At 41.8% G+C, this 27,484-nt stretch overlaps 1 protein-coding gene across 1 annotated transcript in view; it reads left to right on the top strand.

The window, feature by feature from the left end:
• ttc28 (tetratricopeptide repeat domain 28) overlaps positions 1-27,484 on the top strand; it is a 126,656-nt gene that overhangs the window by 97,052 nt on the left and 2,120 nt on the right. Inside the window, exons 9-34 of the mRNA XM_020082539.2 lie at positions 5,343-5,539; positions 5,617-5,770; positions 5,874-6,045; positions 6,545-6,713; positions 6,815-6,975; positions 7,063-7,551; positions 8,673-8,865; positions 8,988-9,068; positions 9,461-9,713; positions 11,813-11,922; positions 13,559-13,688; positions 13,929-14,156; positions 15,183-15,363; positions 17,347-17,478; positions 18,724-18,868; positions 18,974-19,153; positions 19,398-19,972; positions 20,058-20,305; positions 22,683-22,807; positions 23,495-23,572; positions 23,665-23,824; positions 24,167-24,243; positions 24,996-25,019; positions 25,264-25,393; positions 25,894-26,001; positions 26,096-26,732. Of these exons, the coding sequence (XP_019938098.2) occupies positions 5,343-5,539; positions 5,617-5,770; positions 5,874-6,045; positions 6,545-6,713; positions 6,815-6,975; positions 7,063-7,551; positions 8,673-8,865; positions 8,988-9,068; positions 9,461-9,713; positions 11,813-11,922; positions 13,559-13,688; positions 13,929-14,156; positions 15,183-15,363; positions 17,347-17,478; positions 18,724-18,868; positions 18,974-19,153; positions 19,398-19,972; positions 20,058-20,305; positions 22,683-22,807; positions 23,495-23,572; positions 23,665-23,824; positions 24,167-24,243; positions 24,996-25,019; positions 25,264-25,393; positions 25,894-26,001; positions 26,096-26,732 (5,137 nt within the window). The remainder of the gene's footprint in view (positions 1-5,342; positions 5,540-5,616; positions 5,771-5,873; positions 6,046-6,544; positions 6,714-6,814; positions 6,976-7,062; positions 7,552-8,672; positions 8,866-8,987; positions 9,069-9,460; positions 9,714-11,812; positions 11,923-13,558; positions 13,689-13,928; positions 14,157-15,182; positions 15,364-17,346; positions 17,479-18,723; positions 18,869-18,973; positions 19,154-19,397; positions 19,973-20,057; positions 20,306-22,682; positions 22,808-23,494; positions 23,573-23,664; positions 23,825-24,166; positions 24,244-24,995; positions 25,020-25,263; positions 25,394-25,893; positions 26,002-26,095; positions 26,733-27,484) is intronic.

The following is a 27,484-nucleotide window of genomic DNA, read 5'->3' as shown; positions in this document are numbered from 1 at the left end:
ACACATTATATTGATAAAATATACATTATGGTACAGTGAGAATGTTCTTGTGCGTCAAGTCATTCAAACACACAATTCTGACAAAAATAAAGACAAACTGAATAAAATATGCATATCATTATTCTTTGAGGTTTTTGACAGCTACACCAAGCGTTAATGAATTGAAATTAATTATTTTGCCGTTCATGTACAGTAATAGGTTAATTAAAGATTCAGTTCTGAACTTAATTTTAATGAATTGCTTTTGTTTATCTCGATTTATTATTCTTTTGTTCAGTCTGCGTTTTTTGTTTTACAGTACATCATACAAATACATGTGTTCATGCTTACATTTGAAACTTTACTGTGAAGAACTCAGTCGGTTCTTCAGTTTCAGTTTTGTATGCAAAATCATCACGCAAGTACGATTTCTATCTTCCTTCTTCTAACTTGTTCACATGCACATTTCAATATATTTATGTAAAAAAAAAATTAATTAGAGGAGCCATTGAGATGTAGCATTTAATTTACCAGGGTGTCCTCAGTTACAAAACGTACCGTGAACTCCAACAAAAAATAAATATTGATGATAATAAATGAGTGAATCGACATAAAACTTTCAAAATAAAAGTGTCGACTTGGACATACATGTAAGGGCTCATCAACCATCCCAAACAACTCACATAATAGGCATGGCTGTGAAAACCAGATCAGATAATTTCACAAATCAATTGACTTTTGTAAAACATATGTCTTTATCAATATTCTATAACTTTATACAATATGAAGCATCGCGTTAGTCCATGCAGGACACAGAGTCATGTGCTCAGCTGTCAGAAGCTGTCAGCTACTGATTATGGGTGCTCGTCAGTCACCCACCAATCAAAACCCATTCTCTCAGCAAAGTGGTCCCTTTAAATGCAACCTCATCCTCACTGATCCCTGCTCAGCTACACTGCCACTCATGCTCCCCCACCCCAGCCTCCACCTTTCAGCGCCCTGTCCAAACACGGTCGTGGTAAACGATATTCATCTTAAACAAGCGTACCTTGCCTGCTACGCCCACCAGGGGGTTCTGCACATGTTCTCTGTTCTATCTTAGCGTGCTGCTTGGCTAATCCAGGGAACAACCAAAGAATGGAACCTTCATTGGAATAAATGGGTAAATCATGACAAAGTGTTCCTGACTGAACTCTTATTCAATCTAAAGTCACTAAATTCTATAAAAATTATTAGTTTGATTAGTTTTTTCCTGACTGAACAGTGAGGCCACTATATAACACTTATACAGTTATATTGACGCAACTAAAAAATATAACTCAAGTATTTTCAATTTAACAGTCACTAGATAACTGGCCTCATCATAATAATGTACTGTATGTCAAACAAATAAACCGAAATTATAAAATCAAATGTTTTGCTGAAAGTTGCCAATAAATTGTAAAATTGTAGTTGTGTGTGATAAAAAGGCAGAATCCAGGTTAAATTGAGGATGTGGCTGTTTTTGCGGCCAAGGCAGCAAACTGTAACACATACACAGATGAGATGTTGTTCTTTACATGAGGTCTGAAGACAACAAGACAAAAAGAAGTGTTGAATGTCACCAGTTGTATTCAAAGTAGTCGCCAACAGAGATGGACATTTGGCATGGACTCACCGCTAAGTCTCAGTGAATCTCTCTCTCTCTCCACACGCAGTTTGACATGCGAGCAACATGTAACCTCGTCCATCTGGTGTCTCGACGCACCCCCACCTCATCTCCCCCCTCTTGAAACCCCTCTCTCATCTGTCCTCTGTATCTTTACCACAAAGACAAAGACACAGAGACCTTATTTGATGTATGGTCCCCAAATAGAGGAAATACTGTATTACAGTGCAGCATTTTATTGGAGCAGCTAGAAACTGTTTTTGCTGGATCACTGCACTCCCCCACCTCATGGATCTTCCTTATTCAAAACACACTGAGAAGAAATCAGAGTGAAAAGAGTGTATGCAACAGTGGTTAAGGTAGACGTGTAATCCAATCTCATTATGTTTGCTCTGATTTGAACGTTTATTTGGCTGTGATAACACAGTTAAGGTGTTTACATGAGACCCTGCGATAATCACAGTTTTTTCTCAGTCTGGGCATAATGAGGTTGTTAGCGTGTGTGTGTAAACACAGTATCTGTAAGAGGGAACATGAAGGTTACAGTCAAACTGGCCTCCAAACCATAGCTCCAGACACACCACATTTGTGGGTTTTTTTGCTGTGTTTTGAGTATTTAATTCTTTTACTTAAAGGGATAGTTAACTGACAAATTATAATGCACTCATTATCTACTCAACACTATGCTGATGGAGGGGTGGGTGTCCACAAAACCCTTTAAGAGTTTCAGGGGTAAACAGCGTTGCAGCCCAAACCAATACAATTAAAGTAACTGGTGACCAATTCTTCAAACAGAAAAAAACAGAGATGCCTCCATACTGCTCCTGTGGTATCATCCAAGCTCCCAAAGTAAAGTAACCATATCACTGTGTACAAATTCTTAAGAACAGTTTCTACCACCAGGCCATCAGGTTTCTAAACGAACTCGCTCTAACTGAACTGATGACTAACAACCCTCTGCACATCTGGTTACCTGCCTGTTTGCACTTTATTTTTTTATCACACTCGCTTACTCCATACAGTTAGGTTGTTAACACATTTGCAATGAATGTCACAATGCAGCTGTGAATGTATATCATTTAAGTATTGTATGGTGTTTGACTATTTTTATATTAAGCTCTTTCTACCTTGCTTTTATTTAAATTTAAATTATTGCACTGCTGAGCTGACCAGTTTCCTCTAGTCCAACACCTTTCATAGTACTGTTGACCCTGTGTTCACTTGTAGGTGACAAATAAAAGTTGAAATTGAAATTCTCATAAAATTATCAGCATCATCTCATGTGGAGGGGGACCTTTCAACATATATAATATATGATTTACCATTGGATCATCATTACTTGTTCATTTACCTTTAAGCACAGTTTTTAACACTGTAGCTGGTAAGGGTGACGCATATTGTGACTTACTTGCTTACTTTGCTTTATAGAGATGATATGATTATTTTTAACAGTGCAAGAGATTCTCAGTCTCGCAAAGTCATTTTTGTTAACTTTTCTCCAAATCTAAAAAGAAAAAAGAAAAGAATAATAGAGGTTCCCTCTCTGGAATATTGAAAAGGGCACAATTCTATAAGATAGATGAAATTTGATCCAGCTGCAGGTTTCAGCTGTTGCTGCTCGGGACCTAATATCACATAGTAAGGCGTATGCTTCCACCAAGGCCCAACAGTTAGTTCCGTTATCAAGCCATATTTAAATTCACAGGATCCTGATTTTTATTCCAAGTATTCAAAGAATCACATTTGATAAATAAAAGGAAGATGTGGGGTCTATTCAACTTGAGACCTCCGCCAAGGAAGTTACGTTTTCACCCTTCCAGTTCATTGAAATTTAGTACGAAACTAGATCAGAGTGGAGATCCAGGAGTTTTTCTTTTAAATTGTGAGATAGAGCGTTTTTCAACCTTGTAGTTGATTCTTCAGAGGATAATTCATGGATCTTGATGAAAGAAAATCAGGCATGATTGACTTGTATGAGTGTATGGACTTTGGTCCGGATCTGAATCATTTCAGCAGATTTCTTGTACTGAATTAGTAGAAAACAACCCCCCATGAACAGGAGATTTCTGTATTGTTGTGAGTGCATCCGGCTGTGTATTTCATACTGAAAATGATTTATGTTTGTGTGAACTCACCAAGACCGATTCCAATTCAACTTGAATCCTGTATTTTGAATCTTCTGTCACTGCCAAATAAATGTAGTGGACAAAAACTTTAATATTTTTGCTCAGATATAAAGGAAGTAGAATAGAACAGAAACACAATATACACTATAACGTTACTCTTTCTCCTCTGCCTTCCAAGTTTCTTCCTCAGCTAGTATTCTCTCTTTCAACATTGGTCGACTGTGGTGTCTGAAAACATGAATAGTTGACTGTAGGGAAGAGCATTGGTAAGGCCACTGGGAGCCAAGTTTTAGAGGCAGATGTCGTCAGATTTGTTGGATTTTTCCCGCTGTAGCTTTTAAATAATTCATTGCTCTGCACTTTTTTCTGGGTTTTGAAAACTGTTTATGCATCTACATTCACATGCGCACACACATATCTGGATACATTTTCTTAGCGTGTTGCATACCTATGTCTCTTTGAATCATGTTCAATCATGTTCATTACACTCCTAACCAAATCGGAAAAACTATCCAGCAGAGCAGCAGACTTGAGCCTTGGACACAAGTCACACTCAAGTCGCACGAAGAGGATTTAAGACTTGAATCCATAAAGACTTGACTGAGATTTGAACTGGTTAAGACTTGATTTCCCTCAAGTTGACTTGTCTCAAATTACTTGAATGCATATCACCTCAGTGGACTCTATAGCTGCTCTGCTGACAGACCTAAGACTCGATCTGACTCGATCACAAATGACTTTAAACTTCTGACTTCACTACACAAAGCTCAAAATAACAAGGAAAGAAATATTCTGTGTCTCATTTTTCCTTTCACATCCAATAGCCAGTACTTCATGAGGTAACTTAATGAATTATTACCTTGACTTGGTAGATCAGCAGGAGACAGGAGCATACAGGATGCTGTTTTCTTCTGCTATTTCCCTTGTTTGTCATCATGAATATACAAAGGACACTTAATAATGACCTTTGTATACACCATACCTGAAACTACTGCAAACCACTTAAGACTTGAAGGAGTTTCACAACAATGAACCTGCTCTGCTGACAGACTGAATACTCTCTTCTGATGGACTTTCTATTTGATTACTCTTATTTTAGCAGACTAGAGACTTGATTTGACTTGTGTCTTGACATGAATAGGATTTTTAGAAAGATTCGAAATCTGACTTGAGTATGTCAAATGAGAGGAGACTCCATTTTTAACAGGCCATCAGATTAAACCTTCTCTGCTGATGGTCATAAGATCGACTTTGACTTCTCTGGAATCACTTAGGATTTAACAGTGCTCTGTTAACTAATTGACTGACTTAACTTGGCTCTGATTACTCGACAACAGATTAGATTTGACTCAAGCGACTGGACCCTTTATGGGATGTGTCCCGAAAGACACCAGAAATGACATGGACTTGCATTGGACTTGAGACTTCATTGGTCATGTCTCAGATTACTTTAGATTTGACATTGACTCATCATTAAAAACTGCAATAAAAAAAAAAAAAACTTATATAGAAATATCTTCATGTTAGTAATCAGCATCTTGCTCTTCTATGTTACTTATAGAAAAACCTGCTCTCCACTTTCATCTCAGGCATCATACACCAGATGAAGGGGGAATATGAAACAGCATTGAAGCTCCACAAAGCCCACCTGTCCTTCGCCCAGGAGCTGGGTGATTATGCTGCCCAGGGGAGGGCTTACGGTAACATGGGCAATGCCTACCATGCACTCGGCATCTACGACCAGGCTGTCCGCTACCACCGACAGGAACTACAGATGTCACTGGAGGTGAATACCCTCACTCCTCACTGGTGACATTTAGATACTCAGGAAAAACAGATTTGTAAAAGGTCTTTGTGTTTCAGGTGAATGATCGTCCTTCGCAGGCCTCCACACATGGTAACCTAGCGGTTGCATACCAGGCATTGGGCGCTCACGACCGGGCTCTCCAGCACTACCTTCACCACCTGACCATAGCGCGAGAACTTCAAGACACTCAAAGCGAAGCAAGAGCACTAGGCAAGCAAGACAAGCAGGAGATTCATTGAAGAAGGAAGCAAATCATTAATGCTTGATTTAAATATGGAATGTGCACATTAAGTCTTTTTTCTTCTTTTTCCAGCAAACCTGGGAAACTTCCACAGCTGGAGAGGTGAATATGCTCAGGCCTTGCCTTACTACCAGCAGTACCTGGCTCTGGCCCCAGGCTTACAGGATCTGGAGGGAGAAGGCAAAGTCTGCCACAACCTCGGCTATGCTCACTATTGCCTGGGGCAGTACAGAGACGCTGTCAGGTCAGAGACAAATTACATCTCATACACAAACTTACTGGTTTAAGCCTCACTGATCACCAGCACTAACAAGTTCATAGTGTGCAGCCAAATCCTGTTCAGACCTATAGATCTTTATTTTTAAATGTAGTGAAGAGACCAAACATGTCCAGTGATTTTGTGATCATTGGGAAATGTGTATAACGTGAAAATGCATCTAGAATAATTACATTCAATGGTTTAAATATTTGCCAATGTCTTAATGTTTTGTGTAACTATCAGTTAAAAAAATATATTTTTGAACCTCAGAGTTATTTAATCTAGAAAAAGGAAAAACTGTAAAAAAAAACTTTAAGAGGTTAATGACACAATACATACATTTACTGAACTGAGCATAAGGAAGTGGTTTTGCCCCTAAATTCATCTTCTGTTTAATAAAATGTTTACCTCATGTTTAAATGAAAGCGCATCACAATGGCATGAAGTGCAAATGATTGTGTTCTGACTATGCTCTGTATCTTAGGTATTACGAGCAGGACCTGGCCTTGGCTAAAGACCTCCAGGACAAATTAGCCCAGGCTAAAGCCTACTGTAACCTCGGCCTGGCCCACAAAGCACTGGGGGAGTACAACAAAGCAGAGGAGTGTCAGAGATACCTGCTTTCTCTAGCACAAGCCCTGGATAACACACAGGTCACCTACTTTTTGTTTGCTGTATGAGAAACTGTAAAAACATACACTTGGTACAAGAAGTGGTTGTTAATCTGTGTCCGTTTGGTTGTATTTGTCAGCAGGCGGTTTTCAGGGCGTTTGGGAACCTCGGCGATATATGTGTGTGTCGGGGTGATCTTCCAGGAGCTGTGAGGTTCTACCAGCAGCAGTTAACCCTGGCTCAGAGAGTCAGTGACCAGAAGATGGAGGCTGATGCCTACTCAGCACTTGGATCAGTTCACAGGTAAAACACAAATCATTTGAATGGTGTGATTTCCCCTATTTCCTTGTTCCTGTTTCTCATACTTGTCTTTATCTCCTTTCACATCAGGCTGCTCCGGCAGCTGGATGCAGCCTTGTCCTTCCATAGCCAGGAACTGACAGTCCGGAAGGATATAGGTGATCAGCAGGGGGAGTGCAGGGCCCTCGGCCACCTGGCAGCGGTGCACATGGCCCTGGGAGACTACGCTACAACATTCCAGTGTTATGAGACCCAGCTGGGTTTGGCTCAGGGTCTCAGGGATGCCCGTCTGGAGGCCCAGGTCCATGGGAACATGGGCATCACCAAAATGAACATGGGAGTGTTTGAGGAATCGATTGGCTATTTCGAGCAGCAGCTGGCCATGCTGCAGCAGCTGAGTGGAACTGAGAGCATGATGGACAGAGGTAGGGCCTATGGGAATCTGGCAGACTGCTATGATGCTCTGGGAGACTATGAGGAGGCTATTCAGTACTACGAGAAGTACCTGACTGTGGCTCAGAGTCTGAACCACGTCAAGGATCAGGAGAAAGCCTACAGAGGACTTGGCAATGCATACAGGTAGGAAAAAGATACGCTTATTCTTTTTCTTGTCGAGAGTCAAATAAGAAGATCTGCACCACCCATTTCTCTCTGTTCCAATGAAATTGGATCCAGCAAGTACGTGTCAAAACTGCAACACAAAGATGGTTCAATTTGTGCTTTCACAAGAGCTTGTTTGTCCAGTTTGAATCCAGTGGCTGTTAATTGAAGACAATTTACAGCCAGCATCTGAACAACTACTGAAAACATCATCTCTATAAACAGATTCTGCAATCTGTAAATAATCTGTAAGCAAGGGGCAGAGCAAAATGGTTGGAACACATTGACCCCAATGCATCGGCTATGTTCTTTTTAATATAGCTGCGTTAATATGCAAATAGCTGTTAATAAAGCTTAGCTTAAATGTAAAATCACAAAAGTAACGCTGTTTGAGTTTCGTGTGGAGAAACGTTTACTTGCATGATAAAATAATCTAGTCCGACTATCAGCAGTGTAGGGCGAGCCAAAGACACTGCTGTCCACACCGGAAGCCACAAGAGGCTAATTGGACAATTGCTGATGGGCTCCAAGATTGGTCTTTGGCACGTTGAGCATTTCTTCTGTGACTGAGCCTTCAGGGTCTGGTGGTGGCGTTGTCAACTGCACCACATTATACAATATATCACAGATACACCAAGCACGATGAAAGACATGACTTTGATTTATTTTCGTCTCATGTGAATAAATGGGTAATATGTGTTTTTTTCATTTAGTCTGTCGAAGCTCTTTTCTTGCTGTTACTGCACCATGCAAGCGCTCAGATTTTCTGTTTACGTTTGTGTTAATATTTATGCCTTGTTTTGGCATATTTATGTTCTATGCTTTCCTTTTAGTATATGGTAATGAGGAGAGCGGGGTCACTCATTTATCTCCTTAAATGCAGCTATCGTAGATGTTTCTTCTTTTACTGTTTTACTCTTCAAGGATACAGGTGGTTTTACACAGCAAAAACAAAAGCCCTGTTATTATTAACCAGTAAGCTTTCTCACTTGCTTTTATAAATCGATTGACTTTCTCTGAGAATACATGTGCTTGCAAGAACAATCCAAATGCCAAATGATTGCATGATCATCTTTTTTGTCTCACCTCTTTCTCCTCAGGTCTATTGGTAGTCTCCAGCAGGGACTGGTGTGTTTTGAGAAGCGGCTGGTGGTAGCCCATGAGCTGGGCGGGGAAGGAGGGGGTAAGGCTCAGGCTTATGGGGAGCTGGGCACCTTACACAGCCAGCTGGGCAACTATGAGCAGGCCCTCTCCTGCCTGGAGCACCAGCTTAGCATTGCACGCACAGCAGGGGTAAGGATTTACCTGAAAGAGGTTCTAGTTTCAGTTATCCGCTTCTCCATTTGGCCTGTTGAATGTAAAATTATCTTCATAAAAAGAATACTATGCACAGTAAATCCTACTCTGACTGTCAGGATAAATCCCTGGAAGCAGAGGCAAGCGATGCTCTTGGAGGCGTTTATCAGCTGATGGCAGACAACGAGACAGCGCTACAGGTTTGTACAAATTCATTACACATCATGACGCAGTGTTTCCTATCCGTCATTTAAATTAACAGCTTGACATTTTGTGAAATGGTGACAGCAACTTCATGTCTGCACACTGTTAGCCACCACTTGATTAGTTTAGTTGAGCATAATGATTGGAAGGGGGGGGGGGGTACTGTAGCTATTCTTGCTCTATTTAACCTGCAGTGACTCTGGGAAATCAGTGCCCTCTACCAAGAAATAGTCACATTCTCCTACTCCTATAAAACTGCAGCTTCTCATGTTTGCACGGTTTTTGCACAGATTAAACTTGCAGATTTTTAACAGCTTCTTATATAACATACAGACTTGACTGTAGTATTGGTTTTCTCCCTTAAAGTATTCAAACTCTTCTGCTTTAGTGGCACCAAAGGGCGTTGGATATAGCAGAGCAGACGACATGTGTGGGGAGCCAGGGTCGAGCCTACGGCAACTTGGGACAGACCTACGAAGCTCTGGGGAACTACGAGCGGGCCGTGGTCTTTCAGGAGCAGCACCTGAGTGTGGCAGCACAGACCAATGACCTGATAGCTAAAACTCTGGCCTATGGGAGCCTAGGAAGGATACACCATGCACTGCAAAACTATTCACAGGCTGTGATGTACCTGCAGGAAGGTAAGAATCCTAACCCCTCAGGTGTGACAAGCGGTTGTTGCAGTTACAAATGTGAGCAGCGTTGCCACATGTTTTCTGTGATCATGAAATAATTGTTCTGCAAGTCCTCGTGTAATGTATTATCAGTTGTTTTGGTGCCCACCTTATGAATAGAAATCAAACATTCACTTTCAACTCTGTTTTTGGTCTCCACCACCTGTTGAGGACATTTCTGGTTCTTAAAATACTAAATACTAGACAGTGGGTTAATCAGGCCTTTTACTCTAAAATGGCTACCTCCTGTGGCTGAAAGCAACACTGATGACAGGGGTGAACTGGAAAACAAAAACAGAGCTGAAAGAAGTCACAAACAACATCTTTCACATACACTAAATGCATTGTACAATATGCAAATATTGATATAAGAACCTTTAAATATGTGCAGTGTTACTGGATCAAGTCGAATCTTGACTCTGCTGAATGATGTTACACGTGTCTCCCCTCTTTTTTCTTGTCTCTACTTTTAACTAACAAAAAGCAATGCCTAAACATGAAATGCCTCAAAAACAAACAAATGCAGTGCGGTGTACTTTGAATCACTGTCCTTCAGAGGCTATGATGGGCAAGCTGAAACTGCTCCTCTTCCCCACACTACAGACTGTTGAGCTTCGCAGAGAATAAAAAAAGTCAATGTAAGAACCACAAGTTATCAGCAAAGGACACATAACTTTTTCATGTTGTGGGCTAACGTTTTGGAACCAGTAGCTTTGTGTCATATTGCTCTTTACCGCTACATCATCTATTGCAAAGATGGAGCTGGATGATTACAGACAGGTGATTTTCATTATTAATTCATCTGCCAGTTTTTGTCTCCATTAATCAATGAAATGTTTGTGTGATTAATTTACACCCTAATCATGCTCACATAATTACACAACTATCCGTAATGCCTGACTCCCCTCATTCACATCCCGCTGGCCTCGTCCACTTCTTCCTTGATTATGAGGTGCCAACTTTTGACATGTATCAGCAAACTCTCAAGTCTAAAAAGTTAGTCACAGTTTCACCTTCCCCCTGTAGTCATACAGACTCTATTTAGGGAGGCGCTGGTTCTTAGCGCAGACTTTGATCTACATGTGGGCATCTCATTTAAAGTCAGAGTTGTTTAAGCCCGAGAACAGTGTGAGTTGCATTTCTAAAACCCAGAAGAAGCATGAAAGGTATTCATGAGTCTGACACAGGCTAATAGAAGATCACTGCTCGGTTGTTTACCCTGGAGCATGGTTTCTTTCAGTCAGCTTGTTGTCAATAATCCTGTTTGATTTCACTTCTTCTCTAACTAGACTACTCTTTGAAACACACACGTGTCTCTCATCACTCCTCAGTTGTAAAACTGCATACTTGTTGAAAATAATCCCATTTGAATCTCTTTCCTAATGGATGAAAAAGCACACTTTAATGTGCATGCTCTAATAGTTTCAGATTAATCCAACTGGAATTTAATTGTAATGGATATTTCAAATGAGCGGTGGGCTTCATTTGTGAACCCCTTGAGACACAGCCACTGTTTGTCATTTAACTCATCGATTTTAATTGATCATTAACAGGCAGTGAGGAATTGGCTCAGAGTTGAGGCGAGGACAGAGCTGAAGCGTGTCTCCAATTAACCTCCGCAAACAGTAGAAGGAAGCACAGACAGCAAACATCACAGGGCCAGACGCAGACAGGCAGGAAGAGAAGTGTGAACCAAAACTTGATGATTGATGAGATTCTGCTCATTCTCAGAGCCTAATGAGAACTAAATGCAACCTGCCATGACTGTCTGCTCTTTCATAGCGGGGAGATAAAACATATCAGAGACGAACTGAATAGCGGAGAGAACACAGGAACTTTGAATTTGAATCTGCAGAATAATAAGACTGAGGAGAAGGGAGATAAAAGTAACAATAACAGGAAAATAATGGCGAATTCGGGCGCCCTCGGCTCACTGCGAGGTCGATTCTGTGCAGCAACAGCTGAGCGTCAGAGTGCTAAGACTTTCAAAGAGGTGATTTTCAGATCGGCCTCTTGGAACAAGCATCTCATCAGCTCTGCTTTGTCTCTCCTCTTCTTCCCCTCAGGTCTGCGTCTGGCAGAGCAGTTAGGTCGCAGAGAAGACGAAGCTAAGATACGCCACCGTCTGGGTCTGTCCCTGTGGGCCAGCGGAAACCTGGAAGAGGCACAGCACCAGGTGTGTGTTTGTTTGTGTGAAAAACTCTCAGACTCGCAGCTGCATATCTTAACTTGTGTTTGCTTCCCAACTTACTGTACAACTCTAATGTAAATCAGAGATTTATTGCTGTAGGGGTGTTTTGCCATTTCTAGATATGGGAACAGCTGCCTCACTTCTCATCCATGACGAGAACTTTGTTTTACAGTCCCTCACTGAGACGGCACCACGTCTCATTGTCTGAGTCCTGTCTCAAATGGTGTTTCCAGCTACTCTGTAATCATCAGCCATCAGAGGAGGTTGCTCTGAATTACATATTAGAGTTACATCCTTCAGAAGTTGCAATCTGCTCAGAGTGATCCGCAGGCTGCGGCTCAGGAGGCATGTCGTCCACTTATCAAAAGGTCAAGGGTTTGATCCCAGTCTTCCCCATTCTGCATCCTAAAATGTCCTTTGGCAAGACACTGAACCCATAATTGCCCCTGACGGCTGTGTCTGCAGTGTGCTAGAGAAAGTGCTGCACAGAGATGCACTGTATGAATGTGTGTGTGAATAGGTGAATGGCAAAACTGTGCTGAGTGGTCATCAAGACTAAAAAAATGTATGATTTATATCTGTCAACCATTAAGCACAAAATTAATTAAAATGAATTCACTTAACGAAGATCAACTTTATCCACGAAGGAGGTTATGTTTTCAACCCTGTCCAACTGTTTGTTGGTTTGTTTGTTGGTTTGTTTGTGAGCAAGATTATGCAGAAACTACTGAACAGATAACCCTGAAACTTGGATGAAAGGATGTAGTATGGGTCAGGAGAGAACCCATTACATTTTGGCGTGGATCTGGATCACTTTCTTTAACATTGTGAAATAGAACAGTTTTTGCCTTTTTTACTGTTTTCCCAGGGAATATAATTCATGGAATCTTGATTGAATTTAAGGGGAATATTGGGCCTTGGCAGAGCTTTACACTCTACTGAGCCATTCTAGTTTCATTCCTTACAGGTGTTTCTGTGCAGAAATGTGTATTTTTACTGAACTGAACTGAAAAACTGGACTGAACTGTTTCATAATAGTCTTTCATCACTCATTATCTTTGCATTTGTTTAGTTACCTATGTCATTGTTCCAAGATTTTATTTTAATTTAATTAATTAATTAAATTTAATATATCATATCGCTTATTATTGTTTACTCTCCTAGCTCTCCATGTTGTCCTGCATTTGTAATTACTTTTTTTTCCCTTATACATAAGTCACGCAGTGTAAGCAGTTCAACTAAGTCACACAATGTACAACAAAGAAAAGAAATAAAAAATGCTGCTGTTTCACAGCCGAGGGACAGAACACACTGTGGTTGTGATCCTGTGATCCAGATCCTAGGCTTTAAAAATCAACATGTAATCACCATCTTTGTTTGGTCATAGTCACCAATGACAGAGAAATGAGGCAGAGCACTCACCCAGCTGTCCTCCTGACTGTTCACATTGTTGTGCATTCGTAGTGCCACCTAGTGGTCAGTATTGTAACAGCTCGCTCATTCAGGTTTGACATGATGACTGGCAACTGAAATCAGCTCCTCCTTCTTTAAAACTGTGTTTTTAAATCCACATTCAGTTATGCAGCGAGTGTGATGTATGTTTGTTTGCTGTGTCTTTTAGTTATACAGAGCATCAGTCTTATTTGAGATGATTCGTCATGAGACACAGCACAGCACGGATTACAAGCTCTCGCTGTTCGATCTGCAAACCAGCTCGTACCAGGCTCTCCAGCGAGTCCTCGTCAGCCTAGGTAAAACCGCTGCCCTCTCCCCTTGTGTCATAACTGTGCAGTGTGAAGCACTGTGCCTTGTGTTGTTTGTAAGGTCCTCTCAGCTATCCTCTTATTTTCACACACTTCCAGTGTGCCTGTTTGCAAAGATGTCTGGATGCACTTGTTTACTCTACCTTACCTTCCACTCTCCCAGATCTCCTGCTTCCTTCCTAACCGACTCTGGATTCCTGTTTTATCTTCTTCTGTGTTTCCACCCAGGCCGGCACGATGAGGCACTGGCCATTGCAGAGCGAGGGCGTACACGTGCCTTTGCTGATCTCCTGGTCGAACGCCAGAAAGGAAGTCAGCAAGCAGCGAGCAGCGACCCTTATATCCCAGTTACTGTAGAGCACATCCTGGAGACCGTTAACAGTCAGAGGGCAATGGTGCTCTACTATTCTCTGGCTGGAGGCTTTCTGTACAGCTGGCTGATATCTCCAGGAACAGGTACACACACACATTCAAAGCACACCACACACGTTGAGGTTTAATTTTTTTCTTAGTTGTTGAAATCCTCTTCAGCTCCTGATAGCCATCAATTAATAAAGCTGCTAGTCACACCTCAGGGGCTCAGACGCTTACCTTCCCGTAGGTACATGACAGCTTGTGCCTAGTTTTGCAGTGCATGGTGTATCCTTCCCAGGCTCCCATAGGCCAGAGTGTGTTTATCAGGTCAGTGGTCTGTGTCGCCACGCTCAGCTGCTCCTGAAAGACCACGCCCCACTCATAGTTTCCGAGATCTTTGTAACTTAGTACCAAGTTGCTGTACAGAAAAAAGACTGTGGCCCTTGCAGAACTGTAGTAAACACGACCAATCATTTTATTTGGACTCAATGAAATGATTGATAGGCTGGTGTTCCTGTCTTTCACGAATGCTTTGTGTGCTTGGTGTTCAAGTGACGGCACCGAAAAGGGCTATATTTGTGAAATACGCACCCACCTGGCTGCACTTTTTCACAAAGGTTTAAAAAAGGCCAAAAAAGAACTCTAAAGACCTCCTGAGCCCCTGCAACCCTCTGTGACTCCGCAGGAGTGGACACTGGAACTGGGCCAAAATCTAATAGGGTGATTGCCATGACATTTACTTATACTCCTCAATGGATTAACTCTTTGATTTTTGACTCTCATATTCTAATTGTCATGACATTTGAGGACATTTAAGTGAATTAACTTTTGGATTTGTGACCGCATGACCTTTATCTATGGCCAACTTTATACTGCGAGCCCATCAATTGTTTATTCCATCCAACACATCTGTATTGGGGGGTTGTAAAAAGCACACTACAGCATCTGGGATTCCAAAAGATACTCTGGCTCAATACTTTTATGCTTGTTATACTTTCACACTTCACTACCACCTCTAAAATGAATCCTTGCTCCAATTTGTAGAAGAAAAAAAAAACACCTTTTGTGCTCAATACACCCTTTCTACATTCACACACACGCATATTTTATTCCTGAATGCTATAACAGGTATCGTGAAGTTCAATGAGGTGTATCTTGGAGAGCCCGGAGCGGAGGCGTCTGAGCTCCAGGACGGCGGTGGGAGCCCGCAGGGAGGAGGAGGAGGAGGAGCAGGTGCAAGTCCTCTGTCTCTAGACCAGCACATCTACAATGCCAGAGAGGCTCTGGGGGTGGACAGCCATTACAGCAGGTAATGCTATTTCTGCAGTAATACAGTCAAATCTGCCAAAGGACAGTGGTTGTGTTTTTCATGCACACATGCAGCTTTTGCTTATAGCGAGCTTAGCTTCATTGCATACCAACATCACGTTATGGATTTGGCTTATCCGCCATATTGCCAGCAATGGAAGACAAGAGCTGTCACTGCCACCACAAAGGACCAGGGCGCATATGAAGATACACAGCCCTGACTGGTGGGATTGTGTCATGATGGAGCCCAGTGACACCGAATGGATGGCAGTGGTTAGAAACCGGGATAAGATACATGCACCACTATCCCAAATATATACATGCACCAGTATCACTATAATCGGAATATGTTGTTTACTTAAAGAAAAAAATGGCATAAGTCAAACCCAAATAATAACCGGCATACTAATGTGCATGTAAATACAGTCAGTGACAGAAGAGAATCTTTTTACCAGCACTTTTTGGCCCCGTGTCCCCACTCTCCTGTAGACTTTTCCTCTCGTATCACCAGTAGGTCATGGTGTAGTGAAGCCTATTTTAAATGAAATGCTAACTACTTTGTTGAAGTGGTGAACATGGTAAACATTATGCCTCCTAAACATCAGCACGTTAGCGTCAGTAAAGCCTCATAGACTATAATCAGAGTAACTGCAGAGTCTACGTCTTATGGCTCATTGTTGTACATCTTCAGTGATTAAGGGGAGGGAGTGAAAGGGAATAAAGCAAGATAGAGGAGCCGCATTCCCTTTGTCATCTGTCTTCCTTCTCTCCTGCTTTCTCCTGCCATATTTCCTTACCCGCAATTATCCTGCCCACAACTTCAGGCCTTGGTTGGTGCAACATGACGAGCTTGTAAATCACTACCATGTGTTGTGTCAGCAAATGTTCCCCCACACAAACTGCGTCTCAACTTTCTGTGAAAACCACTGCAGCCAAGTTACTGCAGCCACCAGCGATTCACTGTGTCTGTCGTGTGTGTGACTGTCTGCGTGTTTGTCCGTGTGTGTTTCTCTCTGTCTGTCTCTCTCTCTCTCTCTCTCTGTGTGTGTGTCAAAGCTGCGGCGAGCCTGGAGCCTCCCTCCATTTATACATGATGATATCATGAATCCTGCCCATCCACAGCATTGTGTGTATTTGTCCATATGCCGCCCTGAAATGCTTTCCAACCCACCAGTACACTTTTACAACCCTCTGTCATGGATCCAGGCAGCAGAAACTGCTATTTTAACAGATCAAATCTCCCTGAGTGTGTGAAATGTGCAGCCAAGGGATTCCATAAAAAGTAATGGCGTTTGCTAATGGCAAATTCTGCGAGCCATCGGCCCAGCACAAAGGAGTCTGTTGCCTTTTTTTTCTTTCTGTAAAAGATTGATTATTCTCTTGTTGAGATGTCACACAGTAAGCACTAGGCTGGCAATAAACTGCAATATTAAAATTACTTACTGCCTCATAAGCAATATCATTACCTTGCTTGTACCTGCTTTTCTGCATCCTATTATACCATCAAATTTAAATGTTTCCAGAATCGTTGATGTTTTAAGTGGGCTCATTTAACATGTGAAGTAAGCATGAAGTATACATGGACAAAAAAACCTACCCTGGCTTCATTTAATACAAATAAGGTTTTATTTGTTGCTATAGACTTAGTTTGTCTGGTATAACCAGAATGGTGGCTAATCTTATTATATGTAGTTGGCCTTTAATGCTCCTCTATTTTTGTTCCTCTATTTCATTTTTATAATTTAACATTAACCTCTTTGAATCTTACTAGTGGCCACAGGGGCCGAGCTTAAAAGTTAAATGTGTAGGATGACGTAGCTTCATGTTGGAACATACAGTAATTCCTAGTACGCTTCCTGAAGGGAGGATTTACTGCAGGACAGTTTTATTAATTGACTTTCTTTGTCTTTTAGCTAAGTGTTCTGATTATGTTTCAGTAATTCTGTAATAATGCTGTTTGCCTGCATCGCCGTCTGCTTCACAGAGTTTGCTCCAGCAGTGAGACAGAGAGTGAAGCCGGGGATCTGTTAGAGCAGCAGTTTGAGGAGCTGAACACCTCGGCCACCGACCCCACGGGCTACCTCCGCATGGTGTCCAGAAACAACCTCTTCAACAGGTTTGATTTTGGTTTAGGTTTTTGATTGAGGTTGGATTGATGATGCTAGTTGCATGGCTCCAGAGATGGTAGTGCCATTTGTTTTTTATTGGTATTTCAAGTCGTACAGAATACAAAAAAACATTAATACAGTTGAACAGAGAAAATGCATGTCCCCCGTTTAGCTCCAATAGAACCCTCTCCCCAATAACATGTTACTGTCCAATGTATCTAATCAAAATGGATTTCCCACCAATAACAAATTCATACAGGTAAATACAGTATGCACACACACACACACACACACACACACACACAAAATAGAAACATGAATAGATAAATAAATAAAAGAAGACTAACAAATCTGTATTAAAACATTTTCAGCATGATCAGTAGCGTCCCCTTATCCTGCATAAGCTTAACTGGCTTCCCATGTAGCATAGACTTTTCTCCAATGTCAACATCTTTTATACATAGTCCAAAAGTTGGGGGACATTTATCCTTCCACTTGTGGCAGTGTCATTCGGATCAGACTGAAATACACTGAAATATCTGAAAATGATCTGTTGTTTTTCCAGGACATTTAGCACAAACATTTCTGGTCCCCAGAGGATGCAGTTTACTGACTGTGGTGATCCTCTTACTATCCCTCTACAACCAGGAGCAGATCAAATGTTTTAATTATCCAGTTAAATATCTCAACATGTATATTTCCTCTGGCCTTAAGTTGACATGTGTGGTTTTGATTTGAACTATTGGATAGATTGTAATGTGATTTGGTGCAGAAAATATATGAATTATAACCATGTCAGGGCATTTTCACACCTGAAAGTCTGGACCATGATCCAAACCGAGGTTCATGTCTTTAGAAAAAGTTAATTTGGTGTATTTTGGTTTCACATTGTAATTCAGGGAGCCCACTAAATACTTTTATATGACATGTGTACGTCATGTCATCATCACCGACTTTGGCTGCGTCTACCGAATGGCACCATCTTCAAACATAAAAAATGCCCTGAGGGGCAACTCAGTATTTTCTCACTGCAAACAAACTAAACCCTGGTTCACTTTGATCCAGAACAAGACCACTTCTTTTGGTCTGTCTATGGTCTGTAGCACTTTTCACACCTGTTATTTTGGGCCGGACTAAACTGAGTCGTCAGAAAGTCCTAAGTTAGGTGTGAAAATGCCCTAAACTCGTAACTTTTTGCACCAGTCTAGTTTATGTTTGTGTATTTCTCACATGTGTGTTTATGCCTTCAACAGAAGCTGTCACAGCATGACCAGCCTATACAGTGCCACAGTGTCTCCAGTGAAAGACAGCTCGTCCTCTCCTCATTGTCGACTGAGTAGCATCAGCAAACCTCCTCTGCGAGCCCTTTATGACTTACTCATAGCACCCATGGAAGGCGTATGTATAGCATGCATGTGTCAGGAGCAATGATTTATATTTCAATATACAGCCCACCAGCATGTTTTTATACTTTTTTTAAAGTCATATTTTTCTTGTCTCTAGGGCCTGATGCACAGTAGTGGACCTGTGGGCAGACACAGACAGCTCATACTAGTGTTGGAGGGAGAATTGTACCTGATCCCTTTTGCCTTGCTCAAAGGCAGCTCCTCCAATGAGTACCTGTATGAGAGGTTCAGTCTCATTTCTGTACCTTCTTTGGCCAGCTTGGGAGCCACAATAAAGGTAAGTAAATGATATGTATTTGAAAAACTGTATCCCAATTATTGCTGTTGTCCCTCTAAGTTTTTGATAATTTATATAAAAAGAGGGATTTTTTTGTTTTTGTTTCGCTAAATGAATTAATTATTCTTCAAATCTTCTCTTATATCTTGTCATACATTGTATTTTTTTGTTTAACTCCTTAAACTATGAAAAATCTCAATAAACATGAAAACAAATCTGATTGGAGTCTTTGTTCTACCCACAGCCTCACCATCGCAGAGGTGGACCCTCACTTTGCACAGATGGAGGTTCAGTGGCTGCAGTGGTTGGAGCTCCTCGCCTGCCCCCCAGCGTGATGGACCGCTGGTTGTGGGGGCCACTACCTTCAGCCCAAGATGAAGCTCTTTGGTTGGGGGAACAGCTTGGATGTCATCCACTGACCGGAGCGAATGCCACAAAGGAGCGTGTGCTCACAGCCCTGAGTCAGGCAGAGTGCGTTCACTTTGCCACTCATATATCTTGGAAGCTCGCCGCAGTGGTCCTCTCCCCCAGCCAAGAGCATGCTGGGGGAGAGGGCACAGGAAGCCGACCCAAGGAGAAATCACTATGTGGGGGCTTGACCTCAGGCGAGCCTGTGGATCAGGATGCAGAGGTCAAGGGTTCGTTTTCAAAGAAGCACAGCAGCCCAGAGGGACTCAGGGCGGCAGATGAAGCGAGCGAGGACGAGGACAGTGTGTGTGATATGGAGAGTGTGTGTGACAGTCCATCACTTCAAGACTTCCTCCTCACTGCTGCTGATATACTGGGCCTGTGCTTAACCGTCAAACTGGTGGTTCTGAGGTAAAAACCTGCCACAGATTCAACATTTAACACATAACCTGTTGATGCCAGAGCTCACCTTCGTTCTGTTTCCTTGTCACCTCAGGTTGTACCCGGAGTCGAGCAGCAGGGTGACAGCTGACGGGGTGGTGGGTCTGACCCGGGCCTTCTTAGCTGCGGGGGTCCAGTGTGTGTGTGTCTCCTTGTGGCCTGTGCCGATAGCTGCCTCCAAACTGTTCACACACACCTTCTATACAGCACTTCTCAACGGCACCAAAGCCAGTGCTGCTCTGACGGAGGCCATGAAGACACTGCAGAGCAGCAAGCACTTCTCACACCCCTCCAACTGGGCCGGTGAGCAGAACCATGGACATACACACACACTTACTGATATCCCACCGTATTTATCTGCAATTGGAGTTTGCTCAGTTGTCATGTGACCTAAGAATGAGTCTTCTGAGCAAACTCCATCCACTGAATAAGACATTGGAGATGCAGTTGAAAACACTAGTAAGTGGAACCATAGAAACTTTTTTTTTTTTTTGTTGATGTCATGTATCTATGAAATGACTGGATATGAAATCAGGTTAGGTGTAGTGGGAATGTCGTCATGATCTAGTGAGACCAGTTATGTTTTATGGTTTGGATATGGTGACATGGAAAGACACCATCTGAAGCCAGAATTGAAAAAGATGCCTCGATTTTTGATGGACAAAATTAGGAATGGGTATAACGAAGGTATTTGTACAGTATGTCTTACCACAAAGGGGCAATAACATATTGGTGAGGGGTCACATCCCACAATCAAGTATTAAGTAGACACCAGTGTTTTAGGTTCAGTGTGTGTGGACATGGGAGAAGTCATAGTTTTATACCAGAAACATACACAGAATTAAATATATAACAAAATATATTTATAAAATATGACAAAAACAATTGTCTCTAAATTGAGCACAGCTATAAACAACTAAGACACTATGTTCTGCATTATGCAACCGGAGCAAGACCAGCCAAAAGCAAGCCACAAAGATTTACTTAAGGCGTGTGAGTACACAATACATTTTTATTGCTTGCTCACCACTTTCAGTATTGGGCCATTTAGTCACAACAGAGACAACGGAAGAGAGGGGACACTGTGAAGGGGTGGAGGAGAGATGGGTAGAGTTGGGTAGAGTAGGACAAGCTGCCAGGCAAGAAGAAAAGAGGAGGTTTGGATGTGGTGGGAGACGACATGCAGGTGGTTGGTGTCAGAGAGGAAGCTGCAGGGAACAGGAGGAGATGGAAATGGAGGATCTGCTGTAATAAATGAGAGCAGAATATGAAGGAGAGGGAGACTGTATGTGACATAACTGTGCAGCACGGTGGCGACTATTAAAGACTGGATAACAGATGTCAGAGCTCCTTGGTTCTGCATATATGTGTCGACTAAGATCATATGTTGCGGATATTGGTTGATATTTTAAAAGTTATGAGGACGAGCAGGATGCTCACCTTCACCGACGCTTGTTAATCAGAACGAGTCTGTTGAAAGTGTTTTACAGGAAGAGAAAAAACAAGAGATTTACATTCACTAAATGATATTGTTTGATGGAGTTATTTGAACAGTCTGATGTACTTCAAGAAATATCCCAATGTCAGTCCAGTTGAAAATGCTAAAACAAGGGCTGGAGGAAAAGGCCAAAAATTATATCAAAGTAATGATGTTCATCTCAGTCGATAAAGATAACTGTCACTATAAATATCACATTATTATTTCTTTTAGGTTTAAAGATAGATTTTAGTTGTGGTTTTACACTCTTCTTTATGAACAGAGAGTGGCAAACACTTGATAAACAGCAAAATATTTCACGATAATGTGGTCTTATACCTCCTCACTAATGTGCTAATGCATTAGCAAATCAATATCTATTTAACCTTTTTCATATTGCAGCATAATGCATAAATATTATATTGCAACAATAATTCATATCGTTTTATTCCCCAGCCCTATTAAATCACTATGACATTGGGCAGATATCATCTTAGTACATTTGAGCTAAGAGTTATCGGAAATCAAAGTTGTGATTTGAAATCAGCAGAGTGATCAACTGTGGCAAAAATCTCTCAGCTGTTTCAGCTCAGCTGCACAAAACTTTTCATTTATTCCAGGCTCTAGATTTAGAATACAGATCATTTTGATAATGATTGTTGATTAAAAATAAGAATATAATCAATATAAATTGTTTCCCTTTTACTTTATTTCTATCAAGTAAGAAGATAAAGATAAAATCGACCAAAGCAGAGTGTTCAGTCTTAGCATCTTTTAGATATTCGGTGGCAGAGCATTGAGAGGAAACATCCTTGTAACATACAACTAAGCTGGATGTACATGTCATCTGTGCCTCAAAGGCTGATGCTAAAGTCAAGTGCATGTCAGGGTGAACTCTCCTTAAATGTTGGATGAAATTAGAGGAGGTGCACAGCAGCAAGCTTGGACAGAACGTGGAACAGTATATTCCAATTTTTTTTTATTAGGCCTACATGTGTAGCAGATAAAGTGATAGATTTCTACAACAATAAATATGGATAAAATCTCTGAATCTGCAAAATCTAATGAAATACCATGAAGTGTGCTAACAAGTTAGGATTCAGCCACCAGGGGGTGATCCTGATGATTTCACTTCTCATTTGGAACCTGCCATGTCGACCATCTTTCGCAGTATATGATATTCTAGTGACTATTTTCTTTCAGGTTACATGTTGATTGGAAATGATGTGAAGCTGAACAGCCCCATGTCGCTGGTCGGCCAAGCCCTGGCAGAGATCCTGCAGTACCCAGACAGAGCCAGGGACGCCCTCAGAGTGCTGTTACACTTGGTGAGACCCCTCCTCACAGTCTTTACATGGGTCTGCACCTATTGTGATCAGATGAACACATCTGACTCTCACATCAAGTGGACGACCAACTGTTAATCCATAAATGATCAGACGATCACTTGGGGTGAATGCAGCCACAGAGTTGTATCATTAATGATTTTAACGATCCAAAAGAATCACTGAACCCTTCAGTTAATTGATAGCAAGTTAATCTGCAAACATTTTTGTAATCTGAGTCTTGGTAAAAAAACTTAACTTTATCTCAAATGTGAGCAGTTGTTGATTTCCTCTGTCATATTGAATCTCTTTGGGTGATGAACTGTTGACCTGGCAAAACGTGAAGACCTCACATTACCTCACAAACTGATATTTCACATATGAAATTACTGAATAATGAAAATAATCATTAGTTTCAGCCCTAAATCTACTGTATAGTAACATGATGACCTACATGGACTAGGTGTTGCTTCTTTGCAAATTAGTTATGTTAATACAAAACTGGTATCGCATATTCCCTGCTGTATCTATCACACCTCCATCATGTTGCTAAGAGGTCCAGGTCTGAAATCTCCCAGTAGTTTATTGTAAATATCAGCTCCAAGCACATGATTCTCAATCAAAAAGTCCCACAGCGATTAATTACCACGGACTATCTCTCTCTCTCTCTCTCTCTCTCTCTCTCTACAGATTGAGAAGTCTTTGCAGCGCATTCAGAGTGGCCAGTGTAACCCAATGTACACATCGCAGCAAAGCGTCGAGAATAAGGTCTGAGTGCTGGTCTTTCTCTCTCTTTGTCTTTAAATGTCAACGTCTGTCTCTTCCGCTCACGTCCATGTGTTTCCCTTCCTCTGGGTAAGGTCGGCGGGGTGCCCGGGTGGCAGGCCCTCCTGTCTGCGGTGGGTTTCCGGTTGGACTTCTCCGGTAGCGGCGCAGGACTCCCCGCGGCGGTGTTCTTCCCCACGTCAGACCCTGGAGATCGGCTGCAGCAGTGCAGCACCACTTTACAGTCCCTGCTTGGTACTGCAGTTTTTCCATCATTTAAATGTCATGTCAGTCACACTGATAAAACTTGTTTTATCCCTCCAGGAACTAGAATTTAAGAACAGACTGCTATGAAATTACAATTTATTTGTGTATATTACATCAACCAGAGAATATTTCTTAGTGTAGTGTTAAAATATGTACTTATAAAATTTGCCAGCAGAGGCCACTGAAGCAGCAGATTCTGCATTGAATGGATTTGATGTTAAAACTGAGCTTTTGAGTTCTACTCCTGACCATATGAGTTCTATAAATAATCATTATAACTTTAATTCATATTTTTAATTTCCATCTAATGAACCTCCTGTACATCCTCAGGTCTTACTCATCCAGCTCTGCAGGCCCTGTGTAAACTCGTCACAGCGTCTGAGGCCGGAGAACAGCTCATTCACAAGGTACTGTCACAGTTAACAGCAGTGTCACGGTTGCTCATGTCACTGGTGGAAGAAGCATTCACCCATGTAAAAACACTCCAAATCCTGCTTTGACAATCCTGTTTGGGAAACATCATCATCTGCAGTAATGTGTAGTATATGCTTGAGTTGGAGCTGGTTTTATCTACTTCTTATACAGTTAGTTTAGTCCAGAGTTTCTCAACCTAAGGGTCGGCCAACTCATGAGATGATTAATGTGAGAGGAGAGATGATGAAAAGAAAATTGCTGAACACAAATTGAACATTTGATCTTTTATTATTTGTGAAGTATTGGAGAATTTCACCTCTTTTGGCCTCAGATAATTTTAAAAAGGACGTTTTCTCACAGACATCTGAAACATGCACAATCTTGTTCTATGAAAAGTAGCATACACTGTGGTGAAATACAATTACTTAAAAACTGAGGCGATGCACTCTGCTTTCCATCACTGACTCATTCCATAAAATAGACATCTGGCCATTGCATGTGTTTTTTGCCCTCGTTTATTGTATTAGAGCTCATCCGTTCTGCACCAATCTCACCATTACCTTCAACACTGCTTCTCATTCACCCACAAGTGAATACTCGTAGCCCTCCATACCATATTTGTGTATCACAGGTCACCGTCAACACGAGCAAGTCATTCATGCATGTGCCAAGTGTCCAAACGCAAAATTTACACAGGAATTAATTGAAGTTCTGTTTCCTCTTCTCTCATACCCACGTCATAAAGGCGGTTAAAAGCATGGTTGGAATGGTAAGTGTTCCGCAATGACGTTGCAAAGAAACTATTAAGACTGGTTAAGGCAGGCACACAAAGATGAGAACACACAACAAGTTCCTTGCTTGTGTTTGATTTGTAAGATCTTTGTGATGTAGGGAGTGCTACATTAAGCCTGACTGAGTATTGTCATGTATGTGGTCCCCTGTTGAACATTGAAACATCCATTTTTTGGACTGCTCTCTTTTCCTTCTAAAAACCATGTCGTTCTTCTCCAAAGCTTCACCAAGTGTTGGTGCAGTTGCAGTCTGGCGACAAAGAGCAGGACTTCTCACTGGCTCCCATTCAAGTTTCGATAAGTGTTCAGCTCTGGAGGCTCCCGGGATGCCATGAGTTTCTGGCTGCACTCGGTGAGTCAGTAAGAATAAAAGAAGCTATGTTTTCATTTCCTTCTGATTTACTGTCATACATTTACTTTATTAGTTGTGTCACCCATCATCCCAATTACTCACTTTGTCCTTCAAGCTTTTTAATTGATCAGGAAGGCCCCTGCAGGGATGATCTAGTCTATATGCACCAACTTTAAAACGGCTGCAGGACAGAATAATTTGAATTTACTGTATGAACAAGTCATCACCCTACAAATGCATGCTTAATCACTTATAAACCATAAGCCTTGTGCCTGAATACAAACAGTGATCAACAGAGTTTTAGTGTTGCAGTATAGTGTCTGCAGTGCTAATATGACCTATTGCTGCTGTAGTTTGTTTCAGTATCTCATCATGCATTTCTATTTTAAATCACCAACACAGCTGATAAATAAATATAGGGAGTCAAACTACATTACCCTCCTTGAAAGTTGTCAGGTAGGAGTGAATGTACGTAGTTACTTATTCGCCCTCTCTCTCAGGCTTCGATCTTTGTGAGGTGGGTCAGGAGGAGGTCGTGCTGAAGACTGGAAAACAGGCCAGCAGACGCATCATGCATTTTGCTCTTCAGTCCCTCCTGGCGCTATTTGGTGAGAATGATCCATTATGTTGGAGTTTTTTTGGCAAACTAAACTCCTGTGAATCTTTTACTTTATTCTAACCTCCTATCCCGTCTTGTTTCAGACTCCACAGAGCTTCCCAAGCGACTGAGCATGGACAGCTCTTCCTCCCTGGAGTCCCTGTCGTCCTCCCAGTCCACCTCCCAGCCTCACTCTTTACCCCTCTCTTTCGGTTGCTACCCACCTCAGCCCTCCTTCCTGCCTCCAGTCTGCCCGGACAACCTCTCCTGCGATGCCATCTCTGTCTACAGCCTCAGCTCCCTCGCCTCCTCTCTCAGCTTCTTGTCCAGACCAGAGCCCGCAGGAAGTGACATCATCAGCCAGCGCTCGCATCAACAGGAGCCAGACAGAAATCGCGGAGGGGCAGGCCTCTACGCCTCGCTCCGCCATTCAGGCGGCCTGTCAAGAGGTCGACTTCCCAATCACGGAGGAGTAGCAGGAGATGGGGCAGACGAGGAGTATGAGGGCTACTCCATTATAAGCAGTGAGCCGTTAGGACGAGGAGGGAGGGACTGTGACACACTGCCACTACCTGCAGGACACAGACATGGCAGAGGCGGTGCTGGGAGAGGATCTAATGGAGGTCATAAGTATCCTATAACAATTTCGTCCAAGGGAAGCATCAGCACACCTACATCTCCCATTAAAGCTCCACCGCTACCCCCAACTGTTTCATCCAACCCCAAGCTCAGGCAGGAAATGTGAGTCCAATGCTGTTTGTTTGGTCAAAATGAATGAATGAACCTCGTCCTGTCTAACATGCACTAAACAAAGTATGTAAATGCAAAGTTGGTGTGAAGAATTCTCTCTCTAAAAAAGGGGTTAACAATCATTATATGTTCTTATGCCAGTTATCAAGTCAATGTCGAACGGTTTGTCCTCCATGATGATCCAGAATAAAATAGAGTCCCATGAAATCTGGCACATTCATTTTTCACAGGGGAGGACTCTGTCTGACTTTAGTGTTCCTCTGATTTGTAGTCTAGTGCCACTGACAGGTTGACGTTTATAGATTTGAATGAAATGTCGCCACAACTATTGGACAATTTGTCTTGAAATTTATTACAGACATTCATGTTCTCCTCAAGATGGATTTTAACAACTAATGACTTTTCCTCCAGAGCCTTCTTCAGATCAAATTATAACATTTATATATATTTGATAATTTTTTGATTATCACCAAATACTTGCGAAACAGCCTCACCCAAAGTATATCTCAAAGTGCAAGCTCAGTGGTTAGTACAAAACACATTAAAGCTAACATTGGGAACATGGTAAAAGCATATGAGAGAACGTGTTAGATTTCAATCAATGCACAGAACGACACAGTCAACAGCTACATCTAGTTTCATGATGTCCGTAACACTGACACCAGGGAGTGTCCTGGATATCTGACAAAAACTAAAGCATCAAAACAAAAGTACACCTTGTCTATCATTGAGTCCAAAAATAT

This window comes from Paralichthys olivaceus, chromosome 18 (assembly GCF_024713975.1).
Source record: "Paralichthys olivaceus isolate ysfri-2021 chromosome 18, ASM2471397v2, whole genome shotgun sequence".
NCBI classification, from domain to species: domain Eukaryota; kingdom Metazoa; phylum Chordata; class Actinopteri; order Pleuronectiformes; family Paralichthyidae; genus Paralichthys; species Paralichthys olivaceus.
Note: the sequence above shows the minus strand (reverse complement) of the source record. Positions and strands in the feature narration are given on the sequence as shown.